Source organism: Lethenteron reissneri, unplaced genomic scaffold, assembly GCF_015708825.2.
Source record: "Lethenteron reissneri isolate LAM-NWPU_2019-01 unplaced genomic scaffold, ASM1570882v1 scaffold_1640, whole genome shotgun sequence".
Taxonomy (NCBI): domain Eukaryota; kingdom Metazoa; phylum Chordata; class Hyperoartia; order Petromyzontiformes; family Petromyzontidae; genus Lethenteron; species Lethenteron reissneri.
In genome coordinates this window covers 4,589,475-4,604,254 of record NW_026891378.1, presented here as the reverse complement: position 1 = coordinate 4,604,254, position 14,780 = coordinate 4,589,475, and the positions used below count along the sequence as shown (strand labels likewise).

General features: G+C 45.2%; 1 protein-coding gene across 5 annotated transcripts in view; it reads left to right on the top strand.

Moving 5' to 3' along the window:
* The window catches only part of LOC133339151 (zinc finger protein OZF-like), a 62,811-nt gene extending 51,945 nt beyond the window's left edge, over nucleotides 1-10,866 (top strand). For all 5 annotated transcript variants that reach the window (XM_061547289.1, XM_061547291.1, XM_061547290.1 and 2 more), the window contains one exon: nucleotides 4,224-10,866. In XM_061547289.1, coding sequence (XP_061403273.1) covers nucleotides 4,265-5,929 — 1,665 coding nt within the window. In that variant the 5' untranslated portion in view covers nucleotides 4,224-4,264 and the 3' untranslated portion in view covers nucleotides 5,930-10,866. The remainder of the gene's footprint in view (nucleotides 1-4,223) is intronic.
* The last annotated feature ends 3,914 nt before the right edge of the window (nucleotides 10,867-14,780 follow it).

Below are 14,780 nucleotides of genomic sequence, written 5' to 3'. Positions count from 1 at the left end.
GTGCAAGCAGTTGAACGCGCTTATAGTTTGCGCCCGCGACAAGCCAAAACTCAGCATCTTTCACGCCGAAGACGACATGAAGCGCTGGAGGAATGCGAAGAAGTGAAAGTACATGTGCTCGTAATCACGGCTCCGCATTTGAATAAAGTATGTGGTTCTTGTGCGGAAATGCGGAAATCATATATTCATTCCAATCAGTAACTCAAAGCCCTACGCGATGCTGGGCCTTGCATGTATCCTTTCCAATAGAACGCATTAACGTGTTGTTAAAAGCGCGCGGTCATAGGAGTAGTCTTTCCACCGTTTGCGGTTGACTTTAGCAAAAATGCGGGAAAATTTGAACCCTCCTTCCGCATTTTCCATGCGGAAATCGCAACCCTGGCGACGCGGCTGTGCGCGCTCTCCGGCTCCGGGTTCTCTGGCGATGAATGATGCTCTCATTCGTTGCCTGGTTGACGTTGGGCGCTTTCGCTATTTCACGAGCGATAACTGGAATCTTCGCAAGTCTCACTCACACTGCAGCGGCTCGGTGTCGCGATACTTCTGTTAGCGTTGAGCTCACACTGAATAGCATGTGCTACTCAGCAAGCATCGCCATCCTTGGTGAGTGGCGGAGTCTTCTTTTGCGTCGGTGGTGATGATAATTCGGTGCTGTTGCTGGCGCTCACTCACAAAGTTTGTCAGTTGTATTCGCACACCTCTTAAACAACTGTGAAAGCTTAGTACAATACCACTTGTCGCAATCCTTGACATTGTGAGCGACTCAACACATCAGGGTAAATGTAGCATAAAACTTTCAGCGATACTTTTGTCGGCTCATGCCGAACCCAGCACTTAACCACACCGTCACTCCTCTCTGCGAGACATGACACCCATGGTCGGTGTCGGTGCCTGCTCCCTCGCGACGGCACCGCAAGCCTGAGCAAGGCTGGAGCAAGACTGAAGCGTGATGTGCGTTTGTGCTTAAAACAAAGAACGTGAAATTCCCTCCCCTCTCTGCGCGTCTTTTGCGAGAGAAAAACAAAAAAAACCAGATGCCCTCTCTCCGCGGCCTCTTGACTCCCCACTCCCTCTGAGTGCTTGTCATCTCGAGACCCCTTCATACGTATTTATGGCTGGCATGTGTTTGTGTCGAATTGTTGGAAGACAAAGGTGGCCGGGGGAGGCTTTGGTTTTATGGGATACACATTATGTGGTCCTGTGTGTTAGATTTATTCCTTGTATCTCTTATGAGTTACCCCCGGTCTTAATATATTGTGGTTATTATTCGGTTTTATGTTTAATCAATATTCGTAATGCTCCTCGTTACATCATTATTTTGAGGGTTTTGCCAAGCTTTGTTATGAGTCTCTCCAGGGATTGGTGTTTATTTTGAGTCATATTTCGATGCTGGAGGAATAGTTTTAGTTTGGACTTAAGTTTTTCGTGATGGCAGGGGCTCGTGTATTTGGTTCATTTGGTGAAGTTACATAGAAAGATACACAAAATATATATATGCGGTGAATATGAGTCAAATAAGGGAATTGATAATAAAGCTACTATTGTATACTGCAGTCTTATCACGTTGATTTGTTCTTTTTGCTGAGTTTCAAATCTTTGTCGTTAAGGAAGATGCGAGTTGTAAGGTTGTTTGTCTCTGCTCTGAGATTGTGTGTTTTCTCTGGCCCTGCATATTTATTGTGAATTGTCCTGAACGCTTTGGGAAGGTCGGGGTCATAGGCCTTTTGTCAATCTGGAGATTTCCAGATAGTCTGTAACCCCTCTTTGCCCCGAAGTTTGTTGCTTAATGGAATTTTTACGACCTCCAGATGCTCGGTGTGGCTTGTGAGGGGTAGAGTTGAGAGTTTTGGGGGTATCTGTTTTATATATATAATTTTTCCTATTATTATTTTAAAAAATTATTGGCCGAATTATTCTTAATATGAATTTGGAAAAAGGGGCATAAATACAACATGAGGAAGCTGCCTGGACCATTACTCCATACAAATCACTGAATCTTCTTGCCCACAGCTATGACCCCTTTCTCTATGGATGTGAAATATGGACTCCTTTAAAGAACCATCTGTGCTGGCTTATACAATTAAGGCTGTCCTGCCTATGATTCGTCCTCTATTGAGCCAGATTTGATGGTATTCGAAGCTTACAAATCCCTGAGATATCAGTACAGAATATAATCAGTGAGCCTCTTTGGCAGGCAAGGTTGCATTCGTTGGTCATGAATCCCACATGCTCAGAAACTGCACGCTCAAGCAGCGTAATTTAGTTCAGATACGAGGGACTAAACGGGTATGGCATGGGCTAGAGAAGAGATTGGGAGATCATCTTCTTGGTTTTTTCGGTAAAGTCACGTACTTCTACGTGACGTACTTCTACGTGACTTTACCGAAAAAACCAAGAAGATGATCTCCCAATCTCTTCTCTAGCCCATGCCATACCCGTTTAGTTCGTGCAATCACGAAAGCTTTAAATCGAAAGATTGGGAGATGTGGAAGTGATCGGACTTGCCAATGACTGGTACCAGAAGTGTGAAGATCGGCCTCTGTGGAGGAGGCCCGTGAAGGACGCTGCAGGGTAGTTGGAGGCATTCGTCCTGCAACAACGAGGTCAGAGCAGGGACACACATCAATGGGTGGAGCGCTGGGTGGCTAAAATGCAGCAAGTTGGCACAATGGGTAGCACAGTCATCTCAGTCATCCCTTGACACCTGAATCATTCCCATGACCTACTGGCAAGTGCTCCACACTTACATGGCCTCAATTCGCACCTATCATGGCATGACCACTGTGATGATGTTACTACCAATTAGTGGTGAATGGTGGCTGTTTTCTTTATATAATCTGTTAATGATCCATGTGAAACATATCTGTATGTAAGTGTATCTACATGGGGAGCGGAGGCACATTTGGTCGTCCACTGCATTATGGAGCCAACATTCAGAGTTGTATTATTGCTGACAGCAAACGTGATTGATAAGTGATAGCTTAACTTATTGTAGGCCTCTGCTGGATTGATTGTTCCAAAGTTAAGTACTTGGAGAAGAGTATAAGCATCTGTATTGAGCAGAGAAAGGCAGCCAGGCATGGTCCTAGCCAAAACACCACCTTCACCGTTCCAGTGCGTGAGAGTGTAAAGTTTTTTTTTGCTGTAAAGTATATTGACCATATTCTTGGTTCTTTTGGTAAAGTCACGTAGAAGGGAAATAATAAAATAATAAAAATTAAACATAATAAAATAAAATTATCACGACGTTTCGGCCACAACGCAATCAGCCGTCCTCAGGGGAAGAATGGCTGTCGGAAAGACAGCGTCCTAATGAACACTGCTAAGCTTGGCAGCGTATTTTTAAGCTGGGTCGAAGGAGGAGAGAGCCTTGACAAAGGAGTTTACATATCAATAGAGGAATTTAGCATATTTATGGAAAATGCAGATATGGGATTAGTCACTACTTGTGGAATGTGTAGGTGGTGGGGGGTCTCAAAGTCATATTATGCTAGTATATTATGTAGGATTAGCCGTAATAAAGGGAGGGAAATAGGATTAGCAGTAATAAATGGAGGGAAATTTTAATAGTTAAGAGCTGCAGCAGCCAAACCACCGCGTATCAAGCTCGTGCATTATGTGGACAACAAAAAAGATGCACGAGCTTGATATGCTGACATAGGCAGGTAGGATGGAAACATTACAGTCAGTTAAGACTTTACCTGGTTAATAACGTCCTTCCAATGATTGCTCAGTTTGTACCCATCCTCTCGGTTGAAGTTGTGTCTGTGTTTATATATCTGGATGGCTTCAGGTTTGCAGAGTACCTCCGTCTTAGAAAAATCCATTTCGTGTGAGCTCACAGCGTTAAAACAATTATTATCAACGGCAGAGGTATTGGTCCTACCGTGTTTCAGATCTGCCTTGTGTTCACGAACGCGGTCCGAGACGTGTCGTTTCGTTTCTGAAACGAATGACCGCGAAACGAAACGACATGTCTCGGACCGCGTTCGTGAACACAAGGCAGATCTGAAACACGGTATGACCAATACCTCTGCCGTTGCTGATCATTGTAGCAAGTGCCTTTAAACAGCCTGTGTGTTGAATTGGGGGTGATTTTTTTTTATCGTTAATTTGTTTGAGTGTTCTTTTCTACGTAATATGTGAATATCACGTGTGACTGTATATATATACATTTCGGTGCTGACTTACATTGTGTGGATTTTACTGTTTTCTGTCTGCAGCTGCCAGTTCCTCTGCCACTTTGCTGTACAGAATTGGTCAGATGGAGGGAAGACAATCAGCGGGAGAGAAACCCTTCAAGTGCACTGTGTGTGGGAAGGCATTTGTACATTCATCAATTCTTCAGGTCCACCAGAGAACACACACGGGAGAGAAACCCTTCAAATGCACTGTGTGTGAGAAGGCATTTGCAATGTCATCACATCTTAAAACACACCAGAGAATACACACAGGAGAAACACCCTTCAAGTGCACTGTGTGTGGGAAGGCCTTTGCGCAGTCATCACATCTTAAAAGACATCAGAGAATACACACAGGAGAAACACCCTTCAAGTGCACTGTGTGTGAGAAGGCATTTGCACATTCATCACATCTTAAAACACACCAGAGAATACACACAGGAGAAACACCCTTCAAGTGCACTGTGTGTGGGAAGGTGTTTGCACATTCATCACATCTTAAAACACACCAGAGAATACACACAGGAGAAACACCCTTCAAGTGCACTGTGTGTGGGAATGCGTTTGCACATTCATCACATCTTAAAACACACCAGAGAATACACACAGGAGAAACACCCTTCAAGTGCACGGTGTGTGGGAAGGCGTTTGCACATTCATCACATCTTAAAAGACACCAGAGAATACACACAGGAGAAACACCCTTCAAGTGCACTGTGTGTGGGAAGGCGTTTGCACAGTCATCACATCTTAAAACACACGAGAGGATACACACAGGAGAAACACCCTTCATGTGCACTGTGTGTGGGAAGGCGTTTGCATGGTCATCAATTCTTCAGGGCCACCAGAGAACACACACGGGAGAGAAACCCTTCAAGTGCACTGTGTGTGGGAAGGCGTTTGCAGAGTTATCACATCTTAAAACACACCAGAGAATACACACAGGAGAAACACCCTTCAAGTGCACTGTGTGTGGGAAGGCATTTGCACAGTCATCACATCTTAAAACACACCAGAGAACACACACGGGAGAGAAACCCTTCAAGTGCACTGTGTGTGGGAAGGCGTTTGCAGAGTTATCACATCTTAAAACACACCAGAGAACACACACAGGAGAAACTCCATTCAAGTGCACTGTGTGTGGGAAGGCATTTGCACATTCATCACATCTTAAAACACACCAGAGAATACACACAGGAGAAACACCCTTCAAGTGCACTGTTTGTGGGAAGGCGTTTGCACAGTCATCATATCTTAAAAAACACCAGCGAACACACACAGAAGATAAACACTTAAAGTACACTGTGAATGGGAAGGGTTTTCGACAGTTGGGGGATCCAAATAAGCATCAAACCATTAATCAGGAAATTAATTTGAAATCAGCTTGTGAAAGTCCAAGTGCTGCAATGAGTCCATCTCTCATGAAACAAGAACCAGAAAAATATTTGAGATATGAAACGTGGCCAGGAGTGAAGGCAGTATGTCAAGAGGTGAAAATGAAATATGAATCCGTGAAGTTGAAGAGCGAAGAAGTGATGGTAAAGAGTGAAGTGATAGTGAAATGTGAGGATGAAGATTCAACTTCAAAATCCGACCTTCACGTTGATGGAGGCAGCGTGAAGCTGGAGGAGACTGTGGACGCTGAGGCAGAGCGAGGCAACTCCCAGAAATTTGTGGATGTGGAGGTGTGGGTGGATTTTTTAAGCAAAACTGATTCAAATCGAGACCAAGTAGATGCATATCATTGAGCTTAGGATAATTAAGTTCCATTTCATTCAGAGGCCTTTCCCATAATATAGGATTTTTGGGTTAGATCGTGCAAATGTATAAATATGTCGTTTAAACCCTCCACCACCAAACATATCCAACTAGTAAGTGTTGTCATGTAAACAGAACATGTTAATTCATCACTAGTACAGCACACCGATTTGTTGGAGTTTGCCAGTCATTACAACGAGCTTCATGAGGCGATACCCAGATTTGTACCTTTCCCATTACAAGGGTTTAACCTCCAAGTAGTCAATAGAGGCAACGTGAACCTGGAGGAGGCAGCGGACTGAGAGTGAAATGAAACCCAGCAGTTTGTGGAGGTAGACTTGTTGGAGGATGCAGAGTAGGAGCGGCCAGCATGTGTGGACTTTGAGATTGGGTAGATCTGTAAGCAGGAGCTGGAGACAAAAAAGCTCCATAGCATTTAACGCGTTATAATATTTAGATTAATAATTGGCGCTTGCATAAATATTTTATTTCTTTCCCACTGTGCGTAGCCAATCTTGCTACTCAAAGGTGAAATGCTTCGGTAACTGAAAGCGGCTTGTTTCATATTTCATCTCAATCATTTGACGGCTAGCCCAAGTGGCAGCTGTCCCTTTGTGGAACAAGGTGACTCAGTACCGACCTGCACATGGACACGAGTCTGCCAGTAGGGTGGAGCGATGATTGATGTGTAACCCCAGTCTGGTCGTTTGTGGCTAATCTTTCGAAAATCGAGCAAAATTTGACCCTGGCACCATGAATGTTGAACATCCACTTAATCAAATGGTGAATATTTTTGGTCTATAGCTGCAGTAATCATGAGGGCTACCGGACAGATGTGAACCGTGCTATCACTTGGCTTCTTCATTCTAAGAATGCATGCAGGTGTAGGCATACATTCAGAGATCAGTGTACAGTTAATCCGATGTAAGGTAGTATACTTCAATGCAATTATTCAATGTTGGCGGTGTATCTCTTGATCATTTTGAATTATAATTTTAACACGTGTAGTGTTGTTCACCAACGCGGAGGCACACTCTGGACTGGGAGGCAACACTTTTATTTAACAACTTCCCTCACGGGTAACACTGAGGTGATGTGGCTAACTATGTGAGTAGCGAGTTAACTCTAGATGAAGACCCAGAGACGACGAGATGCGGGACCCACAGACTAGCCAAGCTCTCTTTCGGTACTGCTCCTTTATGCTCCTAAGCGTGGCCTTGCTCTGCCTTCGGCCATGCCCCCTCGAGACCTTTCCCGTAGGATCTCGGCCGAGCATCACGCGCCATCCCAGGTTAACTCAGGCCACCACCAGGACCACGCCCCCTAGGGCTGGCTGACATGCCGTACCCACTCTGGTCCAGACGTACAGCTGCACTCCTGTAACAGCAGCTGGCGCTAACACCTGAGTGACACCATTTACGTCACTATATCACCCCCCCCTTTCTAAAACAGCCTTCCCAGCGGATTACTACACCACTAACAGAAACAATAACAGCAACAACCAACAACAACAAAATAAGCCTCCCAACATTTTCTGTAACAATAGCAAAAAACCCAATGACAACAAAGCAAGCAGCAACCATCGCCCAGACAATATGTACATCAACGGAGGAACACCAACATTTTTTTTCCACGAACACATGACCAACACAACCCACAGACAATGTACAACACCCATAAGCATGTCACAACCCACGAGCACATGAAGGACCAGGTCCAACCAGCAGCACAATCTGGCTTGTGGGTGATCCTGTGTGTGTGATCGTGTATGCGATCTCCAACGACGTAGGGATAAATAAGATGGTGGGGGAAGGGTCCTTTCAACGGGCGGACTTGAAGAAGGGCCAATGGGTGCGCCCTCTCCCGGGAAGAAGAACAAATGGGAGAAGCAGGAGTGGGTGACGGCTGCTTCACTCTCCTCAATTCACGTCTGGTTGGCACAACCGGCAACTTGGAAGGGTACCAGGTGCTGGGATCCTGTGGGCGGAAAACCCCTGAGGCACGAACTCCGCAGACACACTCCCCAGCTCGTCGGACTCATCAATCACCCGGCCCTTGGGTAGTGGGGATGACGAGATCCCACCCGGCAGGGAAAATAAATAAAACGGTTTCAAACGCGACGGATGCACAACAACACGGCGATCAGACTGGGTCTACACAAACTCATTGACACAACATGAACGTCAGGTCTCATGCCACCGTGCAACCATCCCGTCAAGCAGGTGGTGATAGGGCGAGGTCTGAACCTTATAAGTGCCCATCCAAGCACGCATCTCAAGTACTATTTGGACGTCTTCCAACATCCTGGGTCAAAGAAGTAATGCTTCAAGGTCGACCCATGTACTGGCTCAAGGAATTCGCTCTTCAAGGTCGAGCCAGTATGCAGCGCACCAAGGTGCAGAATGAGTTTGGTGGGAATCCTGGCCTGCTTGTGCACAAAATGGCGGCCGCACGCACGAGTGGCATCTCAGTGTGTTCTCCCGTGCACCTAACACAACGACTGACACGTCCACTCACGCACACATGTCCACTCACGCACACATGTCCACTCACGCACACATGTCCACTCACGCACACATAGACTCACACATGGACTCACACGCACATATGGACTTAGACATTTTAAAATGTACCAACTTAATTTTAAAATATTGTCTACACACACCACGCAACACACATTGACTAACACACACATCGACGCACACACAAGCACATCAACTTAAACCGACTGACATATCGACTTATATATACACACGGACGTACACACATCGTCGCAGACACGCATATCGACTCGCGCACACATGGACTTAGAAAACATTTTAATATTTGCCAACTTAATTTGGAAATATTAGTTGTCTACACACAAACATTTTCATATTTCCAAACTGATGTTTTAAATATTAGTTTTCTATCTACGGAAGTTTAGTGAAAGAAGCAAGAAAATAGTACTGCGTTAACTTTGCTGTGGTGAGGCCTAGTCCCGTGCAGAGACCCCCGGCCGAGGTGCCCAGCCGGGCGAGGTGGCACCTAGGCAGGCTGAGGGCTGGGCCTGCTACCCCCCCTACCATCCCCCCACCCGCGCTATAATAATACTATCTAAGCGCAATAATATTAGTATCTACCGCTTCTATAGTAGTAAGTGCACACATTGGGTGGGGGTGGGGGGAGAAGAGGACATGACACTTTGATGAATTCACATCAGCGTTGTGTATTTTTTTTGCATTTTGAACGCGAATGAGAAATCTCCACCGATGACGCGTGTGTGTTGCTAGGGGCAACCCTCGGGCACCTTGAGTGCTCGCGGAGCGGCGCGATAAATTAATTAAAGAATAATGAATTGCGCTCAATTGTTAATTTAACTACTTTATAGTTGACAGATGGGAAAATGGAATACCACTAGCTCACCACGACTTACGGTGTGATACCGGTCTACTTTTTTTAAAGTGTAAACCCCACGGTTTGTGAGCCAAATCCTTCGCAAGTGTGCGTCGACGGACGGACAGACAAAAAATGACGTTTATAGGTAAGATACAAGGGAAAACAATGAAATGTTACGTAAAGGAGATATTTTCTCCACAACGCTAATTATGTTGTCTTACCTAATAAACGTGATATTTTTTGTCTGCCTGCGTGCGCCTATCTTAACGCTTTAACTGACGAACTGTTGGGTTTACGTTTCAACAAAGAACACATTCAAGAAACTAAGCCCCTGGACGAAAACTCGCTATTTGTTTTTGCCCTTAGTCCAATGTAAACTAATAAAATCACACTTTGTAACAATGTACGCTGATCATAATGATAACATGTGCCAAAGCGCGTATCTGCGCATGCATAGAAACGCCAACTCGCTGTTGCCCCCTAGCAACGCAAACAAGCTTTCTAAGCGGTGACGGGAGGGAGGTTCTCCTTCACGTAAAAAATAGCAAAAAAAATAAAGCACAATTACTGCTGCACAAGTACGTGCTAAGGTAAATCCTGAACAGTGTGATGTCCTCTTCTCCCCCCCCACCCCAGTGTGCGTTTACTACAATAGTAGATACTATAGTGAGGAGACACTACTGTAGTCAGATACTACTATAGAATCAGTAGATACTATAGAGTCAGTGGTTACTACTATAGTCAGTCGATACGACTAGATTCAGAAGATACGACTGTAGAGTTGTATGTAGGGTGTGTAGGTATATATGCCTGCAAAATAAATAAAATGGGTGGGGGGTCGAAAACATTTGGAAACCTTAACATCAACTTTTTATGCCCCCCCCCCCTTGCTATAACTTTTTGATTCAAGACTTCAGAAAGGCTGTTATTATTTTGTTGATGGACAAATAGACAAACGGAACGCCGGGCTTTTTTATAATAGCTTAGTACAAGGTGTTTTAAAAAGTTGGACCCGATTTGAAATCTCTAAATCTCTGCAACTACGAACCGCCCATGAATGAATCTCTTACCACTTGAAAGGGTGGGGCATATAGTTTCAAATGATTACTGCTAAGATGCCTCTCCCAGCACACAAACAGCCTCTAGCCTCAGTCATTCGCTAGACACACTGCCTCAACGTTGTATAGGTCGCACGGGAGCCCCCAAGACTTGGCGCTACACTCTTGGCCCCCAAGACCCCCAGACATCACACCCTGCGACTTTTTCTTCTGGGGATACATCAACGACCGTGTTTTTGTGCTACTATTGGCGATTAATCTGGATGACCTCAAAAACAGAATCACGGCAGCGGTGACTTCAGTGGGAGAAGACACTGAGAGGCGTTTGGGACGAATTCAACTATCGTCTCGATGTTGTCCATACAGCAGGTGGAGGGCACATAGAGCATTTATCAAATGGTTAGTAAAACTTGATAATTCATGAAACCCTTTGTAACTTTTTGTGTAATTGTAACATGTTGCCATCGTGAAATATACTGCTTCGAAATTGTGTCCATTTTCGAACACCCTGTATTTGTGTATGTCAGTTTAACACGTAGGCTTTCGTGACGAATATCCATAATATTTTTTTTGGGTTAGATCGCATAAATATATAAATGTGTCGTTAAAACCGGCCACCACCCGACACAGCCAACTAGTAAGAGTTGTCATGTAAACAGAACATGACAATTCGTAAATAGTACAGCACACTGGTGTGTTGGAGAGCCAAGTCACAACATTTACAATCTTGAGTCCGACGTTTCGCCAGTAATTACAACTGGCTTCATCAGGCGACAGCCAAGTCAATATGTTTCGTTCCTTATGTAGTGACATATGACGTCACTACTGTGTCGGGACTGTACGAGCGTAGTGACATGACGTCACTATTGTGTTGGCTCTGTGTACTATAGGCGGGGTATCACGGAGGTCGCGTCAGGCCGTGACACTGCGTGAACCTGACTGAACATAGTGGGGCTCGGGACCCCTTCGGGGGAGCTTGGTGGTAAGGGGCCCGGACCTTCCCGAAGGATCGGGAAGGAGGGTGGGGCCGGCCACGCCGCAGCAGTTATAAACGGGGTGTGAAGAGAGAGCTGAGCTGTTCAACCCCGGGATGAAGACACCATCAGGGGTCCTCGAGTCTCCAATCTTCGTGACCAGGCAGCCTGTTAACCTGCCCTGGTCACGTTTTGTAGTAATCCCCCCCAAGTGTTAGTTAAATTAGGAACGGTGGTCACCAGCTTATGTATAGTGTTCAAGTTGGTTGTTACGTGTTAATAAATAGTGTTGCCTCCAAATTGAGTGTGTGCTTCAATCGAACCCATTACACTTATATAGAGGCGTAGATATGGTGACCACGCTTCTGTGCACTTCCGCAAAGTGGGGGGAGGGACATTACTGAGTCAACGTGCATTATTCTTTGGTTCTTTCGGTAAAGTCACGTATAAAGATAAAATATTAAATTAAATACTAGCATACGACGTTTCGATTGCAACACAAGCAATCATCATCAGGTATAAATTAAATAGAAACACAAATCTAGTATACTTAGAAATGTAATGTAATACAACAGAGAGTCGGATAACATAACAGTCAACACCCTATCTGGTTGATTACGTTCTTCCTGAGAATGCTAAATTTGAGAGAGATATTAAACACAGAACCAGAAACATAGACAGACATATAAGCAGACATATCACAGAGATACATTGAGAGAGAGCAAACATAGGCACAAAAAGAAACTACGCCTCTGTCGAGGCCTTAAATAGAGAAAGCGGGGGCGGGGAGAGAGGCCTCGACACAGAGGCGTAGTTTCTTTTTGTGCCTATGTTTGCTCTCTCTATGTATCTCTGCGATATCTGTCTGCTTATATGTCTGTCTATGTTTCTGGTTCTGTGTTTAATCTCTCTCTCAAATTTAGCATTCTCAGGAAGAACGTAATCAACCAGATAGGGTGTTGGCTGTTATGTTATCCGACTCTCTGTTGTATTACATTAAATTTCTAAGTATACTAGATTTGTGTTTCTATTTAATTTATACCTGATGATGATTGCTTGTGTTGCAATCGAAACGTCGTATGCTAGTATTTAATTTAATTTATTATTTTATCTTTATACGTGACTTTACCGAAAAAAACAAAAAATAATTCCTGCAGTCACGAAAGCGCCAAATTAAGTTTCAACGTGCATTATGCATGTGCATTATGCGAACTCTTGATCAGATAGCTACCGCCTTAGTGCTGCGTGGAAGCAAATCATCCAATACATTATATAAATGCATGTCTATAAAGGGCAGCATACTTCAGTAGGGATTACCGTGGGTGCGGCTATTTTAATACACAATAGACAGGAAGGACAAGATCAAAGGGCTCGCATAATGCATATGCATAATGAACGTTGACACAGTAATCCCCCCTACCCACTTTGCGCAAGAGCGCAGAAGTGTGGTCACCACATCTACGCCTCTATATAAAGAACAAAACAGGTGGACTTTTCCACAAATCTGTCTGTCGCCTGATGAAGCTAGTTGTAAATACTGGCGAAACATCGTACTTAGATTGTAAATGTTGTGGATTGGCTATCCAACACACTGTTGTCCTGTACTAGTGACGAATTGCCATGTTCTGTTTACTTGACAACCCTATCTCGTTGGCTGTGTCGGGTGGTGGTGGGTTTTAATGACACATTTATATATTTACGTGATCTAACCAAAAAAAGATCTCGGGGTTGACTGACTGAGATGACAGGCAGATGGATGAGCCTGACCCCTACTGTGCCAACTCACCGACTAACCCACTCAATGACAGATGTACCACTTGTGCTCACCACTGTGCCACCTAACTGAATTTTATCTACCCGGCTCTCGGTTGTTGTGAGCGTCGATTCTCCACCCTCCACTTTTTGCTGGAGGGCGACTGCCTCTAAGAGCCAAGGAGTGTTCTTCAGGAACCTCCTTTATAGAAGCCTATCTTTACACCTCTGGTACCAGTCATTGGTAAATCCACTCAGCTCTACATCCTCTGACACATCAGCCCACCTCTTCTCTAGCCTGTACCATACCCGTTTAGCCCCTCCATCAAACAATGCTTGCCAATGCGGAGGCTGGGCATACGGGTTGCGTGAACTAGGCGAAGCAGCCTTGATGGGGATGATGTCCAGCTATCACAAGGATTTGAGAGCTTCTAGCATTGTAATCCAGTCCGGTTAAACCAAAGGATCAATCGTCAGGAGCACAACCTAAATCTAGATTTGAAGCGTTCGTGACTGCAGGAATCCATACTCTTTGGTTCTTTCAGTAAAGTCACGTAGGTATAAAATAAAATAAATCACGACGTTTCGATTGCAACACAAGCAATCATCATGAGGTAGGAAAACCACAGCAATAATATTTTTGTGCTGAATTGGGAGAGAGATGCCTTGGTAAGAGGATATATAGGTAAGAGAGGGGGGAGGGGCAAGGGGGGAGAGAGGGGGGGGTGCTATGTTGATGCTAGGAGAGAAACGTGAAGCTGGACGGGGGGAATTGGGTGGGGCTGGAAGTGGGGGGCCGAGAGAGCTGGGGATGTGGGGGCGAGGGGGGAGTTAACTTGTAAAAATAGACTAGTACCCGGCAGATATGACAACCATAAAGCAGTTAGGGTTTTACCTGGTTAATAACATCCTTCCAATGATTGCTCAATTTGTATCCATCTTCTCGGTTGAAGTTACGTCTATGTTTATATATCCGGATGGCTTCATGAACAAACCTTTGATAGTAGCCCGAAGGTTTTGGAAAACACAATATCACGTGAGCCCACAGTGTTATAACAATGGTCACAAACAATGGTCACAAACCGAGTTGTACCTGCAGCAGCAATTACATTGGCGAAACGTAACGACATGTCTCAGACCGTGTCCGCGAATACTAGGCAGATCTGAAACACGGCAGAACTAATACCTCTGCCATAGCTGACCATTGTTATAACGCTGTGGGCTCACGTGATATTGTGTTTTCCGAGACCAAGGTACTCTGCAGACGCTATCTTGCGAGCAACACTATTACACATTAATACGCAGCACAACACGATCTACACTCGGGTCTCGAATGTTCATCTAACCACGCTACGGCAAAACTAGACACGGTTCGCTATCCCGGTCCGGATCACAAACGGGGTCCCGGACCACGTGGCTAGAGGCTTCTTCTCCCCAACGTGGATCTTCATAACACCAGCACACCAAGAACATTGAGCTCCTCATGGGGCCCTGGTTATATGCCCACGGGCTGGGGTTGGCTCAGCCCTACGCCCCGCCCACCTTCCAGGTCTCTCGAGCTCCTTCTCGAAGGTTCTCGAGAGCTCCTTTGGACCATGTGACCATCCCACGGCCCCCGTCCACCGGTCACGTGACGGCAGGTCAACCAGCGTATCATGCCTCAAGGTAACCCTGGCTGG